A 22,765-nucleotide genomic window follows, 5' to 3' on the forward strand; every position below is an offset into this window, starting at 1 on the left:
ACCCAGAGGTGGAGGGCTAGTGATAAAGTGTCGGGACACCTTAACCACTCGGCCACCGCGGCCCCTTTAAGTCAATATATGGGATATGACAGTTGAGCACAGTTTTGGTGGATATGGTCAGATATTACAAGATGTCCTTAAAGTCAGTGGTCGGTAAAGTCAGTGGTCGGTAAAGTAAGGTTTTACTGTAGTAATAAACAACTAACTGTGGAGATATAAACAAAGGCGAGGGTTGAATTACCTCAGTCAATCATCCCGGACAGTGACAATGTATTGTATTGTTGATTAAATGTAACAACAACTCGAGCCCACCTGATTTTAATTTGATGTAAATAAGATATTGACCTCATTAGACAAATATTTTGGGAGTGGAAGATTGACAGCCTTTTAATTGGCACATACCTGTAATTTACCTGTAATTTAGTTGTGACGTGTGGATAAGGTCGACTAGAACTTGCTGTAGAAACACAGGGATAGTTAACAGGGGTTAAAAGTTCAAGAATCAAATTGGTTGTTATGATTAATATATGATTGACATATATATCAAAAAAATCATTATTATACTTGATAACTTTCGAAATCTTGATACTATCACTTGTAAATACCGTTGTAAATTTGTTTTCTCTGAAGGTTTAACCTGAGGATTAAGAATTTTGTGGATGGGGCAGGGGGCATTTATATCTATATATATTTACCTGTGTCTTGATAAAGGGGCAGATTGCCTCGAAAATTTGACAATTTACTTGTCTGTATTGTCGTTATTACTACTTGACAATTATATATATATATATATATATATATGTAACTATGATTTCACGAAATTTCTACAAAGTAAGGGAGACATGTTGCTCATATTAAAAAAGGGGTAAACAAATCTTTCCTGTTCGTTTTGTTAGTTAAAAAATGGTAATAATTCTTGAGGACACTTAACAGGCCCTATATGCCTTTTTATCATCTTGATTGTCAACTTTCACAGCATTAAAGATATGACTGTCTATATAATTCTGTTCTATTTGTGAGTGTGTACTTTTTGAACCTCGGTCAATCAGTAAACAAATTGAATACGAATTTTTGCAATAACAGTACAATTATATATAATTATTTAAAGCATCGCTTTCACCACTTAACTGTGTCGTTATTATACCTATATTTATATATATATATATACATGTATGTATATATAAAAGTACACCGCACATAAGTGTATAATATTTTCCGTCTAATTACCAGCCTGATTATTGATTCCGGTGCACTTTATATACTCTATGCATTTACATGTATCATGCAAAAACTCTATCTCGTAATTGCATACAACTCTACGTGGAAAGATTTGTCACCTTAACATTATAAAGTCTTGAGGTATTTTCAGTCACTGTTATATTTGTTTAGAAGCAGGCAGACATTTAAAGATACAATTACTTCAATGAATTTTTTCTCTCCGTAAAATTAAATACCAGTAAGAATTTTGTCTAGTCTTCATTACCATATTTAGCTGTGAGAAGCTCCTACATGTCCACAAATTAACTATTCTTGAATTTTACGTGATCTTCAATTTTAAAACTTAAATTTGGGGTTCTCAAATAAGCCCTCCCCAAACTTCAGAGCTAAAATATTAATCTTGAACTAAGGTAGGGTCTGGGCTTAACTTGTGAATAAAATATCTGTACAATGTTTACCTCTATACAATCAATTTCACAGAAATTTCAAATCAATTTTTTAATCTTTTTTTTGATTATGAATAAAAAATTATCTGAAGATTAAACTGATTTTGTAAAATGTTGTAAAATATCAGCACAAATTAATCAACAAATTTGTTTTGTTTTTTGGTTAAGCTAACAATACATTATTGTTTATGTCTACTCAGCTTGATAATAGGTAATGAAAGTTATTCTCTGTGAGGATTATAGTAAAGGATGTTGGTTATAAAGCAAAGCTTTAATGTGATAAAAATTGATAAAAATTATGGCAGAAGTATAAAAAGAAAACAGAATTTCTCCAACCTTTCAGATATGTCTGATAACCGATTTGTTTACAGTGATGTTTTTTTCTTGTCTGTTTTTGATATTTTTCGTTTTTGAGATCCTGGATCGAATTCAAAGAACGACTTTTTATGTTGACAGATGCAAACAAAAATAGCCTTCTTTGCTTATCTAAAAGCTTTTAAACATTCCTAGTCCATCGTAAAATTAGTATAACTAAACACATTGATTATTTGAAAATAGCTTTTGTATCCTGTAAATGAAATTCTAATTTCTCCGCCGGTGTAAGTTACAAAATTACAGGGATTCAAGTTGATATTGATGACAGTAAATATATAAAAAAAAAAAAAATGAGGATTAAATTTGAAAGTTTAAATTTTAGCATTGAGCACAAATTAAGCTGACAGGGCTTTTGAAAAGCCTGGTATTTTACGATAGTACTGGCGCTGTCCCAACACACTGCAGTCTGGTACTATGGCTTGTCTGCGGACACCGACACGGACGATATTACCAGGCACACAGCTAAGTTACAAATGTACTATGGGCCTTGAATCACTAGAAATCATTGTCAATTGGCACCTTAATTTTACCACCTAATACCTGTCGGACTTCAGTTCCAGCATTCTTTGGGGCCTGACCCTAGATCATGTGACATTTTTAATGAAACTGTACCTCACAGTAATCGGGACCGCTGGTATTAACACAATCTTGTCCGTCGGAGTTGTGAAATTTGAGTCATAATTGTCATTAGTGCTAATTATATGTTCATACGTAATACAATTAAAGATTGTTCATTGATTGTGATAAACTTGTCAGTAAAATATAATTTTATTGAGGTCAAACAATTTGATCCTACATGCAATTGTTTTTTAAAAAGGTTATATTATATATTCAATATTTCAAGGAAGGAGACCTGGAGTATTGTCAAAGCAATTTTATTTTGTGACCGTCCTTGAAGTTATAATGCCCCTATAGAATCCAACACTGCAGGGATCAATTAGTTAGGACACAAAATTCCAATTCATGCTATATTGCATGATATTCTTCATGTATTTGATAACTACAATCGTTGTTTCAAGTCAAGGGTAAGATTTCAATAATATCACCCGGAAGGTTAGAAAAGTAAGGGCAGACTTTGTCTTTGAAGAATATCCCCAATTCTCAGTCCTCGAGACTTGCTCTTGTGACTTCAAAATAATGTTTGAATTGTCTTTCTTTGTTAAATCTAGAATGAAAAAAACCCCAAAACATTTCATTCTTTTGTGTTGAAAGCTGATTGTGATGTTTTATTCTTTAAATGGTGTTCGTCCATTGTGTTAGCCGTTCATATACATTCCTATCCTCCCTGTCCTAGGGGACACTGATAGAGCCTTTGGCCCCTGGGAGTGAGATATTCAGATCAGGAGATCTTGGTTGGAAGGGGAGATTTCAAGCTGCCAAACATATGTGTTTAAAATCCTCAGAGAGTTTAATCCACTATCTGAATGATTATTTGTTCTCTTTTTAATACCGTTTTTATTTTAAACCGGTCCGATATGAAAATCTAATCAAACTTGTATACTCTGCCTGCCTAGTCATATGTCGATTTGACGCAAATTTTTTTTATTGATATGATGTCAAGGACTTGCTATAATTGGCGATTCGAATATAAATATATACAGAGATTGAGAAAACCAGATCGTTTATCAATATACATAAATCAAATATTTGTTTCCTTTTTCTGCAGGACCCACGATGTAGAGGACAGAAGTATTTAGGAGTTGCCATGGCAGCCAATAGGGAGTCCGGCGGGATGACTCCGCAGATGATGAAGGCATCTGGACTCATTCCGATGGATTCCAACGGTTATGATGATGGGGAGGCTGAGGAGGACGTTATGGAACAAAAACTGGCGGAAATTCAGGAGCAGAGTCTTGGACCTCTTAAGGAGGATTTAGCTGAATGGCTCGGCAAACATTTAGGTTAGTACTACTACGTTTGAGTTGTACAGTCAATACACACGCTATTATATACTGTTTACATACATATTTTAGTGGTAATGTTATTTTGGCGCTTTCTGCACTATAATTTTATGCTAAATTTTAATTATGCTAATTTTAGTCTTTTATTCTGTATCATGTATTCTGGGTGAGACAATGTATAGATGTTAAATATGATAAAATTTCATCAAGCTCTGAAATTTAATCAAAGATAAATTCCATTTCCCACAGGGGGAGGGGATGGAGATGTATGTGTGTTTGTCTGTCCTTTCCTTCCATCCTTCCTTCCTTCTGCACTTAAGTTTATCCGGACTTTCTATCTCGTATGGTAACTGTGACTAATGCTTCGGGCATGAGTTCACCCTGTTAGGTGAAGCAGCTGTCATGTACCACAAGAAGGTCACTCTGACCTACATTTTGACCTTTGACCTACATAAAAGAAAAAGGTTGTTCAGGCTCTATCTTCTACATTACTTGTCACTGGAACCCCATGTTTGGGGCATGACTTCTCGTTTATAAAATTAAGGAATTTCGTATGTAAATATCCTAGGTACTTAAAATCAGGCCTTCAGGTTACATACGGTAATTTTATATAACGTGCGCATACCGTAACACTTTTCCTTAATTTTATTCAATATCAGGCAGCCACTGAATAACTGTACATGTAGCCCTGCTAAGATATTTAATATACTCTTGAATAGTTGTAAATGACATAAGTATAATGTGTGCTATTGATACCTGCATGTATACAGGTGTGACTATAATCTAATTAAGTTTTATATACCTACATTACCTGTATTATACATACCTGTGTTGTAACGTGTTTTGTGTTGATCTGAACAGCGATAGGCAAACAAGGGGCAGGTAAGAAATGCCGGGCATGTGTTAACAAGTGTAAAACAGGTGTTTGGCTTGCATCGTTTTTTATGCCACCCAGTGAGATCTGTAAAAAAAAAAAAAAGGTTTTTGGTCATCCTTATATTCCACCTTTGGACTGGAATATATGTCTTTGTGTACATGTGCTGTAGAATTCACGGACTTGATGTTTTAATCAGGAAATGTCATTAAAAACGGAGATAACGGACATGAATTAAACGATTTTCACCCTCAGGGTGTTAAACTTATTTGCTGGAAATTGAAAATGTATTATAAAAATTGCAGTATGTATTGTTGATGTTGTAATGAAGCGTCCATTATAGCCTTCCTACAAATATAATTCTGGAATTTTGACAGGGTTATGTCTTAGCCATATATGATAATTTGATTGCTATGATCATATTCTTGCGAAAGCAATTTTCGGTAATTGCAGATATTGGTTTTTTTTCTCGGTCAAGATCATGTGATGGTCACCTGATTTTAATGGTCCCTTTGTCTCATTTTGCTTAGCATCCATGATAAATATAATCATGTTGAAAGAGAAATGCCAAGCTATCAGTTTAATTTTATATAGTTACAATGATATCAGTACATTATTATCTACGATGACAATAACACTTACAAAAAGTTCAAGTCAGTTTAGTCTTGACTTTGCTTAATCTTTATAATAGAGAAAATAAATAAATTCGTTATTTCATGAAAATGAGATGGTTCAATGTGTCATGTTGTAGCAATAATGATGTGAATTACATAATCCAAATCACTAAATACTAATTAATATAAGGTAAAAATATAACTCGTGTCCAAATAGACAGAGTTCTGATCGATGTAAATGACATTGTATACCCAGGAGCAGTGTCCATGTCAACAGGTAGTAGGGACCAACCAACCTAATCATTTTTCCATAGACTTTAGTGTTAACGTTTTGGAGTATTTCATTGAAATTCTTGAATTCAGTATGACAATTATGGTTTATAACAAAAGTTTAGGGTCTCATATAACACATAATTAAAAAAAAAGAGTTGGGTCCTTCAGCTCAAATTTGTTCCAGGGTAGCCATTTTGAAAATGAGTGAATTTCGCAGTAAAAATTCTCATAAATCTGAAATGTTTATCTGTTAATTATCATTACCTGAACTTTTGGGGAAAAATTCTATCGGACTTACAAAATTTATATCACCATTTCTTATGGACAGTTACCTATCAGGCCACATATATATTTTGTTACTTCATAACTACTGGCCAATCAGTGGCTGCCAGACATTTTGTCTCTGGCTCAACTTTCTGTACACAGGGAATGTTTCAAAAGTCTATTTTTCAATTGGTTGGTTGTTCCCTAGTAGCCACGTCTATACATATACTGCCCTTGATCTGGACACAAATATGTAGGTTAAAGTACCCCTGAATATAAATTTCCGTACTCTTTATAATTTTGATAGATTTTAAAATAAATCATTATACTTCATTTATATTCATTTATTAACATAAATTATGCAAAATTTTGAGTAATCTTGATTAAAGTGAAGTGCATATTTGAAAAACCTCTGGTTGATCGATCAGTTCAAATCAAGTTAGTTGGAAAACGTAACTTTTTCATTTTAAACAATAGTTTTCAAACTACATTGGTTCAGAGACATATATACAGAGAGATAAGTAACATCGCTATTTCCCCGTACACGTAGTGGCTCCCTTTATTTGTGACCACTCAAGCATATCCCTTATCGAGAGCGTCCTGTCTCCTATCAAACACACGCGAGCGCAGGTAAATCGGGCTTTGCGCATGTGTGTATCTATGTATTGGAACTTATTCGACATGTTCTGGTTAATCCGCCATTACGTCAGACCAAAACATCGTCATTTTAAATACACACAGAAAGCACATCGTTTTATTTTCGCCACTACAAAAGTTACCACATTAGCCAAAAACTATCATACTTATGGGATATAGTCTTATTGATCATGCACATTGTTGCCATTTATCCGTATTTTCTAAAATCCATTGGGTCTTATCGACATGTCCAAGTTTTGTAATTAAGCAGCCATTACGTCAGACCAAAACATCGTCAATTTTAAAAGCACACAAAAAAGCACATCGTTTTATTTAGGCCACTACAAAAGTTACCACATTAACCAAAAACTATCATACTTATGGAATGTGGTCTTGATTATCATGCACATTGTTGTCATTTATCCGTATTCTCGAAAACCCCATAGGGACTTTTCGAAAATTGGAGATTCCCGCCGATCTTTCCTGCGTTGTGCTTGACTTTCATACTCAAAATACAAACACTTGGTCAGCAAATTGTGATATATTTCATATTGATGACACTTCTGCACTTTGATATTAATAAAATTAAAGCACATAATTGGATCTTGGTGATGATTCTAAATAGAAATTATCGATAATTATGTGTCTGGTTTTCAAGTTTTCTCCAATATGGCGTCTAGTGAAGACTGAACCAAGCGACCGCAAAGGATTGTGGGAAGGTCAGGGGCCACTATGTAAACACAAGGGCAAATAGAGAGCTGCCAATCTCTGTATATATGTCTCTGATTGGTTGTTTGAACTCTGGTCATTCATAATTGACCCTGTCATGGAAATTCCGAACTCTTCAAGTGAAGAACAAAAAGTGAGAATGTTTTGGAAGCTCTAGCTGCCTCAAAAAAAAGCTCCGACTTTGCTTTATCAATTCAGCTCAATGAGAGGAAGCCTCGTTTTGGATAGTTACGATAAAAGTTGTGTTTTGAAGTTGCTTGATCAGCTCTTTTGTAGAATTCATATTTTTTATCAAACTTTTTTTAAAATTTAGAGCTAGTATTTTTTTGTAGCTTGTCTCCATGGTAGTTGTCGTGAAGGTAGAAATATTTGTGACATAATCTATAAAAGCTCCATAGGGTGCACATGAACATAAATAAAATTGAATTTGAATATCAATAGAACTGTCATTTGACATTCAGTCAACTTTTTATGATAATCAACTCGTAATGGATCTCATAAAGTATCAACATATACGCTATAAAATTCAATGTTAAGCATTCTATAACTATATATACCGGTAACTTTTCTTGTTCTAGAAACAGTAAATGCAAAAATTTAGCCAAAAAAGCTTTTGGGATATAGAGGCACAGTGTAATTGATACACGTAAATGCTCACACCTTATATGCATGTATTGTAACTTAACACAGAGTTATCTCCCTTAAAATTCGGAAATAATTCAATAATACTTGCTATTGACTTCAGATATATGTATTGATGTTATTGAAGTTCATCATGAAATTTAAAAAAAAAAAGGAAAAAAAACCCAACAGATTTAAGAGTGGGAATCACTTTGGAAAGAAGATATAGAGACATTGTCAGGTAGCATACACCCTTAACAAGTTCAATAATCTCCATTTCAGGAATGGAAGTCAATGCAGACAATTTTCTGGATGTCCTTGACAATGGTGTCTACTTGTGTCAAATGGCCAAGATCATACAGAGGAAGGCGCAAGAGTGTGTTATGGATGGATCATACACAGAGGTAAGGAAATTAGGTCACTGTGATCCACGTATAGAACATAAGGACTGTTATGGACAGATCAAACAGTTAGGAAATTAGGTCACTGTGATCCGTGTATAGAACATAAGGAATGTTATGGACAAGGTCAAACAGTTGTTAGGAAATTAGGTCACTGTGTGGAATGTGAATGTCAAGGACAGGTCATAGAGAGGTTAGGAAAGTAGGTCACTGAATTATATGAATGGCAGTTCATGGAGATAAAGAAGACCGGTCGCACAGATTTACATATATTTAAGTTAATGAAGTGTCCTGAAAGGATCAATATACATGGAGACAATTAAGAAACTAGGTCCCCGGCAGCTACAATGAAGGAATTTTCAAGACTGATTGACGGAGGAAAATCTTTATTGTACTTGTAAATCAAGCATATAGTTCTTATAGAAACACTGCTGATTCATGCTTGTGAGATTGACGCATGCTGAATAAAAACAAATGTTTTGAATATTCATTATCATAAATAATCATGTTATCTACTGCATATTCATTGTATCATGGATAATTTTATTATCTACTGAATATTCATATGTGAAGAAAAAATACATCTCATGAATATTCATGATGTCTTTAGTATTTTATGTATTATGTATCTTCACTGTAAGTATAATACTGACCCATACTGGATATTTTTCAGCCCCTGCCAAACTACAAACTTCGTTGTAAAAATAACGCACCATCGGGGAGCTGGTTCGCACGCGACAATACAGCAAACTTCTTATCTTGGTGTAAAGAATTTGGGATGGCCGATGATCAGATGTTTGAAACAGAATATCTAGGTAGGAAGATTTTTGAAAAGTTTACTTTTTTAACTATATTTAATTATCTTGTAAGGTCCAATGATTTTCTATGAAGTTTATTCGGAAAGGTTTGAAATTTCTTTCTATTTCTAAACATAAATTTGTCTTGTTTGTTGGTATAGAGCTGAATTTTAGCTTCTGATATTTGTTGCCACAGTGTCTCACACGGCTGAGAAGTCAGTGGTATTGTGCCTCCTAGAACTAGCAAGAATAGGTTACAAATTCGGTCTGGAGCCGCCTAGTCTCATCAAGATGGAGAAAGAGATGGAGAGATTGGAGGAGGAAGAACCACCCCCTCCCCGCCCTCCGCCTCCGAAGCCAAACAGTCTTGATGATGAGGTGAGATTACGTAAACTAGCAGTCTCCCATTTTCAATTTCAGGCCGTCACTTTCAGATGTCGCTACGCAAGATCTTTGGGGATTTCTGCAAATGCGGATGTTGACATTATTTTTCAGAGACAATTCTTTCCCTCTCCTCCTAATCACTGAAACATGTTTTTCTGAAGCAGTATTTGTGATGTTTAGTCATTGTTCTACATTCATTACATCCCAAACTCCGCCTGAAACTCTGAAGAGTCTGATATTTCTTCAACATATTACAATTTAACTTTTCCTTTTCAGTTGCAGGTTTCACTCTTAATTTGGCCATTTCGACTCTTTTCTAACATCTCAAAATGCCCTTATGACGTACAATGGATATTGAGGAAAACATGACATTAACAGACTTGCCTTTCCATGATTTTACAATTTCCCAGCACACATATTATTTATTTATTGATTTATTTTTATTTGTTCATTTTTTTTCAATTTGTTTATCATTTATTTATTTTCTTTTTATAAATGATGATTGCATAATTGAACATACGAGTGTATGAGTCGGTGAGTTGATTTGTCAATGATTTGTCTCCCCTTGTTAAGACTGGTACGGAGACTGAGGAGGAGGAGGAAATAGAGGAGAAGTCCCCTCCCACCCCGCAGTCCTGGTCACTTGACGAGGAGGTAGGTCTGCTGGGCGTGTGTTTGACCTTGACCCTAACCAGAGTTCAATGTCGACTTGGCTTCTACAATGTCCGCTTTTCAATCTGTAGCAGATTCAGATGTGATGTTTATCCCAAGCTTTGTGGTTTCAATGAAATTTGTTGAATTACAACTATAATTCTGTCATATTTTTTTTCTGAAATTAAAAAAAAAATACTGGATTAACTGCTTTTGAAGTTTATTGAATTTTTGTTCTGAATAATTCTTCACAAGAGCCACATATATCATTAAAAAGATTAACATTCAAAATTCAAAATTCAATATGATATTGATCTAAATATTTTGATATGTTTCTACCAAACATTCATGAAAATATAGATGGCATTTTCTGTGGAGCTTGCGCAATGTAACATATCTGTACATATACTTATATGTACTAAAATTAAAAAAAAAAATAGAACATTAACAGAAATCTCAATAATATATATTTTGATAAATTGTGGTGATATTTAAATCAAGGTGTCCATCTTTCATTGCTCTCTGCAAAGTTGGGATATACAATATCTTGAAACTTACATATTGTTATTAAATACCTAGATTTAACTGCGAGTTCATTCTAAATAAACTTCTGAGAAGCTAGAGGAAGGGTTAGAGTGTTATTTGTTGTAAATATTTGAATATTTATGAGCTAGATTATTCAGGAATAAATTGTAAAGATTAGAATTTTAATCAATATACATGTACATGCTTTGGTAATGGGTGCTGTGTGAACCTTGTCTCCCCTCTGAACCACAATAAACTGGTCCATGTCAAAAGACAGGACAGTCTATTTTTTGTTTCCAGGGGATGAATCTTTGTGTGTAGATGCATAAATGTTTGATATTTGTGTATTCTTCCAGTTTTTTCATCACTGATACCATATGTGCATCTTTATTACATTGAAAATTAATAGAATTCCTATTTTACATGTGTAGTAAACCTTTGAAAATGGATAAAATTATATTTGAATGAAATTTTTTTTTTTTTTTACAATATATCATGTGACTTAAGGATATATGCTACCTACATGTAGCTTATTCCAAAAGAGTTCTACACTAAATTACCTGACAAAATATCAAATTACACAATAATTGCATGATTAAGTATTTTTTCAAAATACTCTTCAGACAGACATCAGAATGCATATGAATGTTTTTTGCTAAGGGAGCTCACTCTTTCATACACTGTACATATATGAACATGATAAGTAGCTATATAGAAAGTGTTAGGTAGCATGTAGCCTTAAGAACTTGTCAGACAAAAAAATCTTATCATTTTTACTTGGATTATATTGACTTGTTCATCTCATAATATTTTGAGTGTTCTAATTTGTCTTATAACAGAATTGACAAAGTTTTTCTGACACATTTACTTGTATATGCCTTTGAATGACCTTGAGAAGTGAGCTGTTATTAATGTAATAATGTTTGATGTTGCTACTGGTAATAAATTTAATCATATTGACAAGGAATTAACAAAATGGTCGTAAATTTTTAAATGAACTTTGACCTTGACCAAATGTAGAAATAATTTGCTATACTGGTACATTGTACATGTGTTTATATATTTTTTAAATCTATTGAATTTTGACTATCTTTTAGCAATGAGCATTTTGGATTATGTCAAGGATTGTACAAATGTCAATTTTCATCAGATGTGCCATATTTTTAATCACGAGTATCTGTATTGATTAGCTGATGAAGAGACTGAAATTAATATTTTTTTCAAAATTTGTCCATACTGTTTTTTATGTACTTTTTTTTATCTCTATGTAATGAGTTTTCTTATAGAAACAGAGAGAAAAAGATCTTAAATAAAAACGATTATTAAAATAATGTTCATTTAATTAATAAGCTTTTTGAAATTGCTAAAAAATATTAAAGGGAGATAAATTGCTAAAAAAATTAAAGGGAGATAATCATTAAAATAATCAATGTATTAATTAAAGAGCATGTTTCGGTGTGTTTTTCTACCTAATGTAAACTGATACAGGAAATGCATGCCATTGTATTGGTGTATTGTTAAAGCTTTTAATTTATTTTTCCTCTTCATGTCAAATTCATGAATATTCATTACGCATTTTAGTCGGATATGGAGGAAGTATCTTTCCGTGATGGAGGGCTTATTCCAAACTTTTGGAATTTTGATATGGCGGTAGGTCATGTGACTTGTTGTCATAGTTCGTCTGTTTTTCATTTTAATGTCAACTAATTATTCAATGTAGCTAGGTTCATTGTGTTTTGACAACAACTCACATCCTTTTTACTGTCTAAGATATTTTATCTACCGGGAGCTAGTTTTTACTCAAACTAAACCTAAGAAAAAGTACTATATTAATGCCTTTTTTTCTGGGGATGTTTGGGAAAACACTAGACTCATTCACAGAATTTGAGCCGAAATCCAATATGGCCACCATAGCCACCACCTTGAAAAACACATTTTAAACTTCATCTCAAATTCCACTGGATAGATCCTGATATGGTCCTGAACAAGTGTTGTTATTTTTTCAGGTCAGCCTGAAATCAAAGATGGCTGCAATAGCCGCCATCTTGAAAAACACATTTTAAGCTTCTTCTCAAGTTCCACCAGTTGGATTCACCTGAAACTTCCCTGAAATGATCCTGAGATGATCCAGACCAAGTATATTGTTGATTTTCTGGCCGTTTTGAAATCCAAGATGGCCACCATCTTGAAAAACACATTTCACACTTCTTCTTAGTGTATGATTAAGTGCTAGAATGAAATTATTCGTAGGGAAAATTGTGTTCAACATTCTATCATTATCTTAGAACATCTTGAAATGTTGTTGATATTTTTGAAGTCCAAGGTGAAATTGTTTATCATCTGCATCTCATTTAATGTCAGTATTATGCCATGTTGATTGTACTTCATGGAAAATTATTATGATAAGATAAAAGAGCTACAGAAAAAAAAATCTCTGGATAGATAATTTAATCCTCATTGTACTTTGAAAAATAAAGATTTTTTTTTTCTGATCTGGAGTGCAATTTGTTAATGTAAACTTTCTTTATTTCAAAACTTATATTAATCACTCTTGTTGGCCCGGATAGAAGCACATGGGGGGGGGGGGGCGTGTCTTATTATGGGAGGAAACCAGAGTACCCGGGGGAAACCTGTGCGTTGTCCAGCAGGTGACCCCATACCTTTTCAGTTGGGATCAAGAAATTAAACCGACGTGGTCACCTAGGTACAAGTGTAAAAGGCAAGTGTACAGTGTTACCACTGTGTCACCAGTGTCCACCCAATTAGTTAAGACAAAATTATCAGTTACCTTCTTATAATGATCGAACATCTTAAATGCTGTGTAAAAAGTATTAGAATATTACTGTATTCTGACTTGTATGGTTTGATAACATTAAACACAAATTATGTCCATGTGTCTGTGTTATGTAAATTCATTTCATTCTGTTACATGTATCATTTTCATTAAGATTACATTTTGTACATACTCATATATTCATTTAAACATTTGCATGGTCATCCGATAATATTTTTCTTTGTTTTGCTAATTTTTGATCATCAAACAACCTTTTTGATACATTGTAATTTTGAATGATAAAGTTTTCTGATATTTGATTGATCAAGCTTTTTGATAACTCTGATTAATCAAGCTTTTTGATAACTCTGAATGATCAAGCTTTTTGATATTTGATTGATCAAGCTTTTTGATAAACTTGACTGATTGTGTTTGTTTTTTTCTGTTGAATGTCAAAATTTTAAAACTTATTTGGTTTAAGTTATAACAAAATTCATCTTAATTGCAAAATAAAAAAAATGTCAAAAAAAAGAATGAACACGATCTATGCCACGTACTTGTCAAATTTCTCTGTTTTGATTAATGAGTATATATTTTTTTGGCATTTTTTTATAATTTCAATTTAAACATTATGACATTGAATGGGGATGTGTGATATTTTTTTTTATTATACTTAATATATCACATAATTTCATCATTGATTATTTGAAGTACCCAGTTAATAATCTGTATTGTTACAATATTGTGTGGTTTTATGTTCTTACAGATTTTTTAACAGTTCTGTTTGTGTCACAGCTAACTGCTGGACAAGTGATGGTATTTTTTTTAACTATAAACAAATGGAGAAAAAAAACCCACCTTAGTGAAGAAAAATGTCTTCTAGAAAAGAAATAAACATATTATTTTTTTTTTTTTATATGCAAGCTATTAAAATAATTATGTGATTATAAATTTACAGTCTAAATGATTCTCATACTGAGGGGAGATTTTTTTCTGAAATATATCAAGTACAAACTGCCATATTTATTTCTCAATAAGTCCAGAAGGCCAACATATTACACTTGGTTGGGCTTATTAGCAGGCAATGGCTTATTGCTGGATAAATATGGTACTAGTGTACTTTGGTGCTGTGTTTTGTGTATATACAAAATGTATATATTTAATATACCTGTGAATTTAAAGTGTCTTCTGTATGCAAAATAAGCTTATAGTCCTTTTAATACAATGTATTAATTATTTCTACTTCGAAATTAAAAAAAGAATGTGACATATATGAACACAACAGGTAAAAAAGCCAAAACCACAATATCTCAAATTTTTAAAGTTATATTTGAAAGCAGTATGGGCGTCTTAAGTAAATTCTAATGGAAAAATACAACAGGATTTAATGTGATGAAATCTTATGGCAATCTTTTAAAGATCCGGACGATAAAACATGACAAAGGGCTGATTCCTAACCTTAATAGGTGGATATTTCACGAAGAGGTAAGATATCCCATCATCCCAACTAACGACGGTATCCATGGTAACATAACTGACACATATAGCAGCCATCTTAGTTACCAGCATCATATACCATGATTTTTTTTTGTAAACATCATGAATTAACTGCCATTCATTTGAATTCCCCCTTTTCCAATTAAAGAATTGCTTCTAAAATTTTTAGATTATAGGAAAAAAATCTAGCTGAAAGTGTCGAAATTCTAGCATTATTTAAATATCATTGGTAAACTATTTAGCATGAATTTCAAAGAGGTCCTGTTTTTGCTGTACATATTTATTTGTAATATTGTAATATGTGAAAAACAAATGTGAAAAATCAAGCCTCATGAGTTCATTAAATTTCATATATATCTTTAATATTTTTCATGGAATACTACTGTCTAAATTCACCCACGCATTCAAATAAATACTGATTAAAATTGTTTTGCACGGTTGAAATTCTACCATTTTGATTAGAGTTCTTTCTGTTGCTTGTTTTGTCCAAGCAGAAATTATCATGATCCACGTTTGTTTTTGTCCTAGATGTGAAGCCCTTCTCCTCACCAGTAGATATAGGAGTAAAAAAAACTAGTTGCACACTGTCAAATGAATGTGTTTGTATCCTCAATTCTGATTGGCTGACAATTTTTTTGGACTTATTTGTAATTAAGCTTCTTGAGAATCAGATGGTATTCTTTGCTTCTTAAAATCTAGTTGATGGTAAAATAGAAAATGTCCTTGGAAGGGGCGGTGATAGTTCAGTTGGTTATATAGATCTCCGGCCACGCCACCTCAGGTGAAGATCCAAGTTGTGTGGTTTGATACGTCTGTTTGTGTCTCTCCGGAAGCTGAGTAATGGGCTGGTGTCTTCTGTTGTGGTTGTGTCTTGCAAGGGCAAGACACCTTACCCAAATTGCTCTGGGTGCCATGCGGCGGGCCTCCCTTGTGTTGTTCAATGAGGTAGTCACCAACTACTACAAGGAGACCCGTCGCAAAATGACCCTGGCTGTTTACGGGTGCAATAAATCTGACAAACAAACAAATATTCCCACATAATTTCCCTTGGATATTACAAAAAAATTGTTAAATAGTATCAAAAACATTTGAGGGGATGTTGATTAGATGACATGATCAAGAGGCATATAGTATGTTTAGTACCTCAGGATGAAGCTTTGATACAATTAATAATTCTGAGGCCATCATTAGATCCATAAGACATGAATTTTATAATAACATTTAGTTACTTAAAGGTATATGCTACTTACAGTGAGAAACTATCTCTTTTTCAAAAGAGTTCCACTCAAGGGAGCTATTGTGCAGTATCTTTCATAGTAGACTAATTGATTTAGCAATTAATTGATTAGAGATAGTTTTGAAACAATGAATAATTTTTATTAACTGCATCAAATAAAAAGGGAGATAACTCTTCAAGAAATGAGATGTATTCTGTGAAAAGTAGCATATATCCTTAAATACAAATTCCAATTTTTGAATTCTAAGAAAAAGGTCCCATATTATCTTCCATTGCTTTCATTTACCTTGTAAACCTTACCTAGCTTTTTTTTACCTTTGTAAATCCTAAATGTATACAGATAAGTATCTAGACATATTTTGTTGCTTTGTAATTTATTCCTCGATTCCTACACAGTAGAATGTACATACTATAAATAACCTTGTGTTGATATCCTGTTGAAACACATACTTTTCTTGTAACAAATATCAGTAAAAATGTGCCGAGAAAGTGTACAATAAAAATGTTGACAGTTACATTCTGCAGAAATATAAATGTAAATTTTTTGCAAGGATATATATTAAGCATATGGCATATGTATTTGAAGAATTCTATTTTATAATCTATGTAAAATTAAGAAAATCATGCCAAAATTAATTTGAAATTGGCAAGAATGCATATTGTTATATGGAATGCAATTTTGCCCTTATTAGTGCGGATTTGGAATGGGTTGTGAGCACTATTTGGAGTGCCTTGCCAGGGTGAGTGTGTTTTTCGGAACATCCAATGTGTTAGGCACAGGGGCTTGGGAAATAGTCAGAATACCGTTAAGAACTGTATCAAAAAGCATGAGAACTGTCACCTCAGTGAAAATGCAAGTACAAATTTTGTATTTGGAACATTTCTTGGGAAGGAAGGAGGGTGGAGGGAGAGATACAAGACAATCATTGTTTTCATTCTCTTCATCCTCAACCTGAATTGAAACAAGACAGCAAGAAGAAGCTTAAGCAAGATAATTTTAATTTAGAACATGATGGCCAGAATACAATTCCCAGGATTTAGTCAGAATAAGGCCACCAAAGTCAAAAGGAGCAAGCCTGGACAACATAATTGCTTTCTCATTGTTTTATTTTTGCTACTGTTTAAAGTAAGTTCCACAAAGTTCTCCCAAAGCTCTTGCCATCAATGTTTTCATTACCAGTACCTACTCCTTCCTTTTGCCATTTTCTGGTTCCTTGCTGTCTTGTTCCCACTTCCTGACAAGTTTTCAGAAGTTCAGATTGAAAGAGGAAAACAAATTATTTTCAAGCCCTGGCGGAAGGAAGGGGAAATTTATTAGCTGTACAACCTGTAGAGAATGTCTTACCTCAGATATACATTTTGTATATCATTCTTTTAAATATATCTTTCGTGCTAAAAATCCAATTTTTGAGAAAATCTATTTTTTAATTTCATCTGATTGTCTCCTGGCTATTTCTCAAGACCCTGTGTTCAGTCATTGTGAAAAAACAAATTTGGTCTAATATGAAAATGAATGATGAATTGACATTTCTAACAGATGCAGATTCCTTGTAACCTGCCTGCCGCTTGTTCTACTATACGGCTCTAAATGGTTGTTTAACGACTGTATGATATGAATTGTTTGAGACATATATAATTCTCCTCACAATGACAAAGGTGTTTTTGCTTGTTACTATGACAACTGCTGTATCCCTAGCATCAAAGATAAAGTTTTTTCCAGAAATCACACTTCATATGGAAAAAAAATATGAATTTCTCACCCCTGAATTTACAAAATGGACTGGTCGGCCCTTTGTTGTGGACAGGTCCACTGTGGTCTGCAGAGTGTATTTTGTAGACCAGAAATTTCTTTTTGTTGTGTTCCATTGATGATTAAACTGAGTAATGAATTTTGTTTGTACATGTTTAATGATTTTCTTTAACAGCTCAGAATGTGTTGCAGCATGTACTAACCGCAAAGGGATATGGAAAATTAATATGACTTAATTTCAGTTAACTCTTAATTTTAACCAAAACAGTCATTAAATCTGTGATTTACAATATGTTAAAGTGATGCCATTTCTGATGACAGAAATATATTGATTTGACTTTGACTTATATGTATAATCTAATTGATATAGTACCTTGACCCCTGTCCTCATCCTCATATGACCCTGATTGTTGGTGTCCCCCTAGACACCCATCCTCATATGACCCTGGCTGTGTCCCCCAAGACATCCGTCCTCATATGACCCCGACTGTTGGTGTCCCTAGACACCCGTCCTCATATGACCCCGACTGTTGGTGTCCCTAGACACCCGTCCTCATATGACCCAGACTGTTGGTTTCCCCCTAGACACCCATCCTCATATTACCCTGACTGTTGGTGTCCCCCTATAGACAACCATCCTCATATGACCCTGGCTGTGTCCCCCAAGACATCCGTCCTCATATGACCCCGACTGTTGGTGTCTCCCTAGACACCCATCCTCATATGACCCTGACTGTTGGTGTCCCCCTAGACATCCGTTCTCGTACGACCCTGACTGTTGGTGTCCCCTAGACACCCGTCCTCATATGACCCCGACTGTTGGTGTCCCCTTAGACACCCACTCTCATATGACCCTGCCTGTTGGTGTCCCCCTTGACACCTGTCCTCATATGACCCCGACTGTTGGTGTCCCCTTAGACACCCACTCTCATATGACCCTGTCTGTTGGTGTCCACCTTGACACCTGTCCTCATATGACCTTGACTGTTGGTGTCCCCTAGACACCCATCCTCATATGACCCTGTCTGTTGGTGTCCCCCTAGACACCCGTCCTCATATGACCCTGAGTGTTGGTGTCCCCCTAGACACCCGTCCTCATATGACCCTGACTGTTGGTGTCCCCCTAGACACCCGTCCTCATATGACCCTGACTGTTGGTGTCCCCCTAGACACCCGTCCTCATATGACCCTGACTGTTGGTGTCCCTTTTGACACCCATCCTCATATGACCCTGACTGTTGGTGTCCCTTTTGACACCCATCCTCATATGACCCTGACTGTTGGTGTCTCCCTAGACACATATCCTCATATGACCCTGACTGTTGGTGTCTAGGAACGTCCTCATATGACCCTGATTGTTGGTGTCCCCCTAGACACCCATCCTCATATGACCCTGACTGTTGGTGTCCCCCTAGACACCCGTCCTCATATGACCCTGACTGTTGGTGTCCCCCTATACACCCGTCCTCATATGACCCTGACTGTTGGTGTCCCCTTAGACACCCATCCTCATATGACCCTGACTGTTGGTGTCCCCCTAGACACCCATCCTCATATGACCCTGACTGTTGGTGTCCCCCTAGACACCCGTCCTCATATGACCCTGACTGTTGGTGTCCCCTAGACACCCACTCTCATATGACCCTGTCTGTTGGTGTCCACCTAGACACCCTGTCCTCATATGACCCTGACTGTTGGTGTCCCCCTAGACACCCATCCTCATATGACCCTGCACAGTTGGTGTCCCCCTAGACACCCGTCCTCATATGACCCTGACTGTTGGTGTCCCCCTAGACACCCGTCCTCATATGACCCTGACTGTTGGTGTCCCCCTAGACACCCGTCCTCATATGACCCTGACTGTTGGTGTCCCCCTAGACACCCGTCCTCATATGACCCTGACTGTTGGTGTCCCCTTAGACACCCATCCTCATATGACCCTGACTGTGGGTGTCTCCCTAGACACCCGTCCTCATATGACCCTGACTGTGGGTGTCCCCCTAGACACCCATCCTCATATGATCCTGACTGTTGGAATCCCCTAGACACCCATCCTCATATGACCCTGACTGTTGGTGTCTCCCTAGACACCCATCCTCATATGACCCTGACTGTTGGTGTCCCCCTAGACAACCGTCCTCATATGACCCTGACTGTTGGTGTCCCCCTAGACAACCATCCTCATATGACCCTGACTGTTGGTGTCCCTTTTGACACCCATCCTCATATGACCCTGACTGTTGGTGTCCCCCTAGACACCCATCCTCATATGACCCTGACTGTTGGTGTCCCCCTAGACACCCGTCCTCATATGACCCTGACTGTTGGTGTCTCCCTAGACACCCGTCCTCATATGACCCTGACTGTTGGTGTCCCCCTAGACACCCATCCCCATATGACCCGTGACTGTTGGTGTCCCCTAGACACCCGTCCTCATATGACCCTGACTGTTGGTGTCCCCCTAGACACCCGTCCTCATATGACCCTGACTGTTGGTGTCCCCTAGACACCCGTCCTCATAATTGACCCTGACTGTTGGTGTCCCCCTAGACACCCATTCTCATATGACCCTGACTGTTGGAGTCCCCCTAGACACCCATCCTCATATGACCCTGGCTGTTGGTGTACCCCTAGACACCCATCCTCATATGACCCTGACTGTGGGTGTCCCCCTAGACACCCGTCCTCATATGACCCTGACTGTGGGTGTCCCCCTAGACACCCATCCTCATATGATCCTGGCTGTTGGTGTCCCCCTAGACACCCATCCTCATATGATCCTGGGTGTTGGTGTCCCCCTAGACACCCATCCTCATATGACCCTGACTGTGGGTGTCCCCCTAGACAACCATCCTCATATGACCCTGGCTGTTGGTGTCCCCCTAGACACCCATCCTCATATGACTCTGGGTGTTACCCCTACAAGCTTGAAATTCTTTTTCTGAATATAGATTTATTTTATGCAGAGATAATTTAATTCCAACTCAAATTTGACGAATCTCATGGACACTATATAAACATGAAATAAAGTGCAATAACATATGAAAGCTTGTTTATAATGTTCTATGTCTACATTTTATACGGATAAATCATGTCTACATTTTATACGGATAAATCATGTCTACATTTGATACGGATAAATCATGTCTACATTTTATACGGATAAATCATCTGACACAACATAAGGGTTTATATTTGTATATTTGTAGGTCAAAAGGATAGCCTTCATGTGTAAATGCCACGATCATGTAAAAAAAATCGGCGAGGGAAAATATCTCATCTTCGGAAAAGTTGTTCAGATCCGGGTAAGTATTTAATGTCCTAGAGCTACAATACTTTGTTTGTGTTCTCAAAAGGGAATTCAAACCCCTAGGTTTGATGTCTTTTTTTTTTTTTCATTCTTTTTTTTCTTGATTTTTGGTGAGACCACTTGAATACACCTGTATCCTGTGACAGATTCGTCTGGATTTCTACGATTCTCTAATTTCTGGGGCGTTGCGTCGTCACATCCCTGTATTGACTTTTTCATTAATTTTCCTACAAGTATATATATATACATAGATGAAAGTATCAATTTAAAAGAAAATTAACTTCAGCTTTATTATGTTACCAAGCTGCATTAATTAAATACTTAGTCATAACCTTCAGAATCAAGAGTGAAAAGGTGTTTTGAAATTTTAAATGATTATGAAAGAATGATATTTTGTAAGTTCGAAACAAATAACCATAAATTGATAGTGGAAACAGAATGGCAGATGGAATAATGTGGAATACCTAATTAGATTATGTCCGTTCTGTGATACACTTCAAATAGATGACAAATTTCATTATTTGTTAAGATGTTTATTTTTGTCATGGCAAAATATTCTAAAGCTTTCAAAACTAATGAATATTACTTATATCAAAATCCTACTGAACATCAAATTTTTAAAGAGAATAAGTAAAATAAAGTTGACGTTGAAGAGTCACATTTTTAAAAAGCCTTATATAATCAAATTTGTGGTATATATTGATGTAGTTGTCATTTTCGATTTTTGATTTTATATTTCAAAGATTCCAAAATTTTAATAACAAATATTGTCACTTTCCTCATTACATGTATTTGAGTCATTTTAAGGCCACTATCTGTAAGTTTTGATTTGACAAAATCTGACAACATTACGTCCGTAGAAGGAAACTTAAGCAAGACTATGATCTCTTTAAATACTCTGTGATGAGACTAAATTTAAATTCCTAGACCAACTATATTTTAACAGATAAAGGAGTTAATTTGCGTTTAGATAGTAATATGTACTTCTACCTACAGCACACGCATGTCAAAAGTTCAGACCTGTTGAATACACTAAGTCAAAAATCGTGTAAGCTGAGACGCCCATAATGGCTGCTATTGTTCACAGCGTGCCACCATGTCATCAGGGCGAGCATGATTCGATACAATCGCCGCCTTGTCACACCAAACTGTATAATATCTCACCGTCAAAGATAAATCCCTCAATCAAAATCACAAATTTTTCAATCAATTTGACAGGGCATTTGATTTGATCAACCAATATCAATAAGAAAAATTTAAAGGTAATTGTTTATATATTTTCTGATGTTTAATGATAAAGGAGATAAATTTTATTTACCAATAATATTGAATAACTCTAAGGTAGTTTGAAATATGTCAAATTTCTGCTTAATCATTTGGTAATGTAAATGTAATCATGGGGACTTAGCATAAAGTCTCCACTCTAGGGTCCGCGGTGGCTGAGTGGTTAAGGTGTACCGACACTTTATCACTAGCCCTTCCACCTCTG

At 35.3% G+C, this 22,765-nt stretch overlaps 1 protein-coding gene across 3 annotated transcripts in view; it reads left to right on the forward strand.

Moving 5' to 3' along the window:
* LOC117326897 (growth arrest-specific protein 2-like) overlaps positions 1–22,765 on the forward strand; it is a 36,302-nt gene that overhangs the window by 7,260 nt on the left and 6,277 nt on the right. For all 3 annotated transcript variants that reach the window (XM_033883697.1, XM_033883698.1, XM_033883696.1), the window contains 5 exons: positions 3,706–3,940; positions 8,234–8,355; positions 9,026–9,167; positions 9,346–9,527; positions 21,176–21,271. In XM_033883697.1, the coding sequence (XP_033739588.1) occupies positions 3,745–3,940; positions 8,234–8,355; positions 9,026–9,167; positions 9,346–9,527; positions 21,176–21,271 (738 nt within the window). In that variant the 5' untranslated portion in view covers positions 3,706–3,744. The remainder of the gene's footprint in view (positions 1–3,705; positions 3,941–8,233; positions 8,356–9,025; positions 9,168–9,345; positions 9,528–21,175; positions 21,272–22,765) is intronic.

The sequence above is a fragment of the Pecten maximus genome, chromosome 5 (assembly GCF_902652985.1).
Source record: "Pecten maximus chromosome 5, xPecMax1.1, whole genome shotgun sequence".
Taxonomy (NCBI): domain Eukaryota; kingdom Metazoa; phylum Mollusca; class Bivalvia; order Pectinida; family Pectinidae; genus Pecten; species Pecten maximus.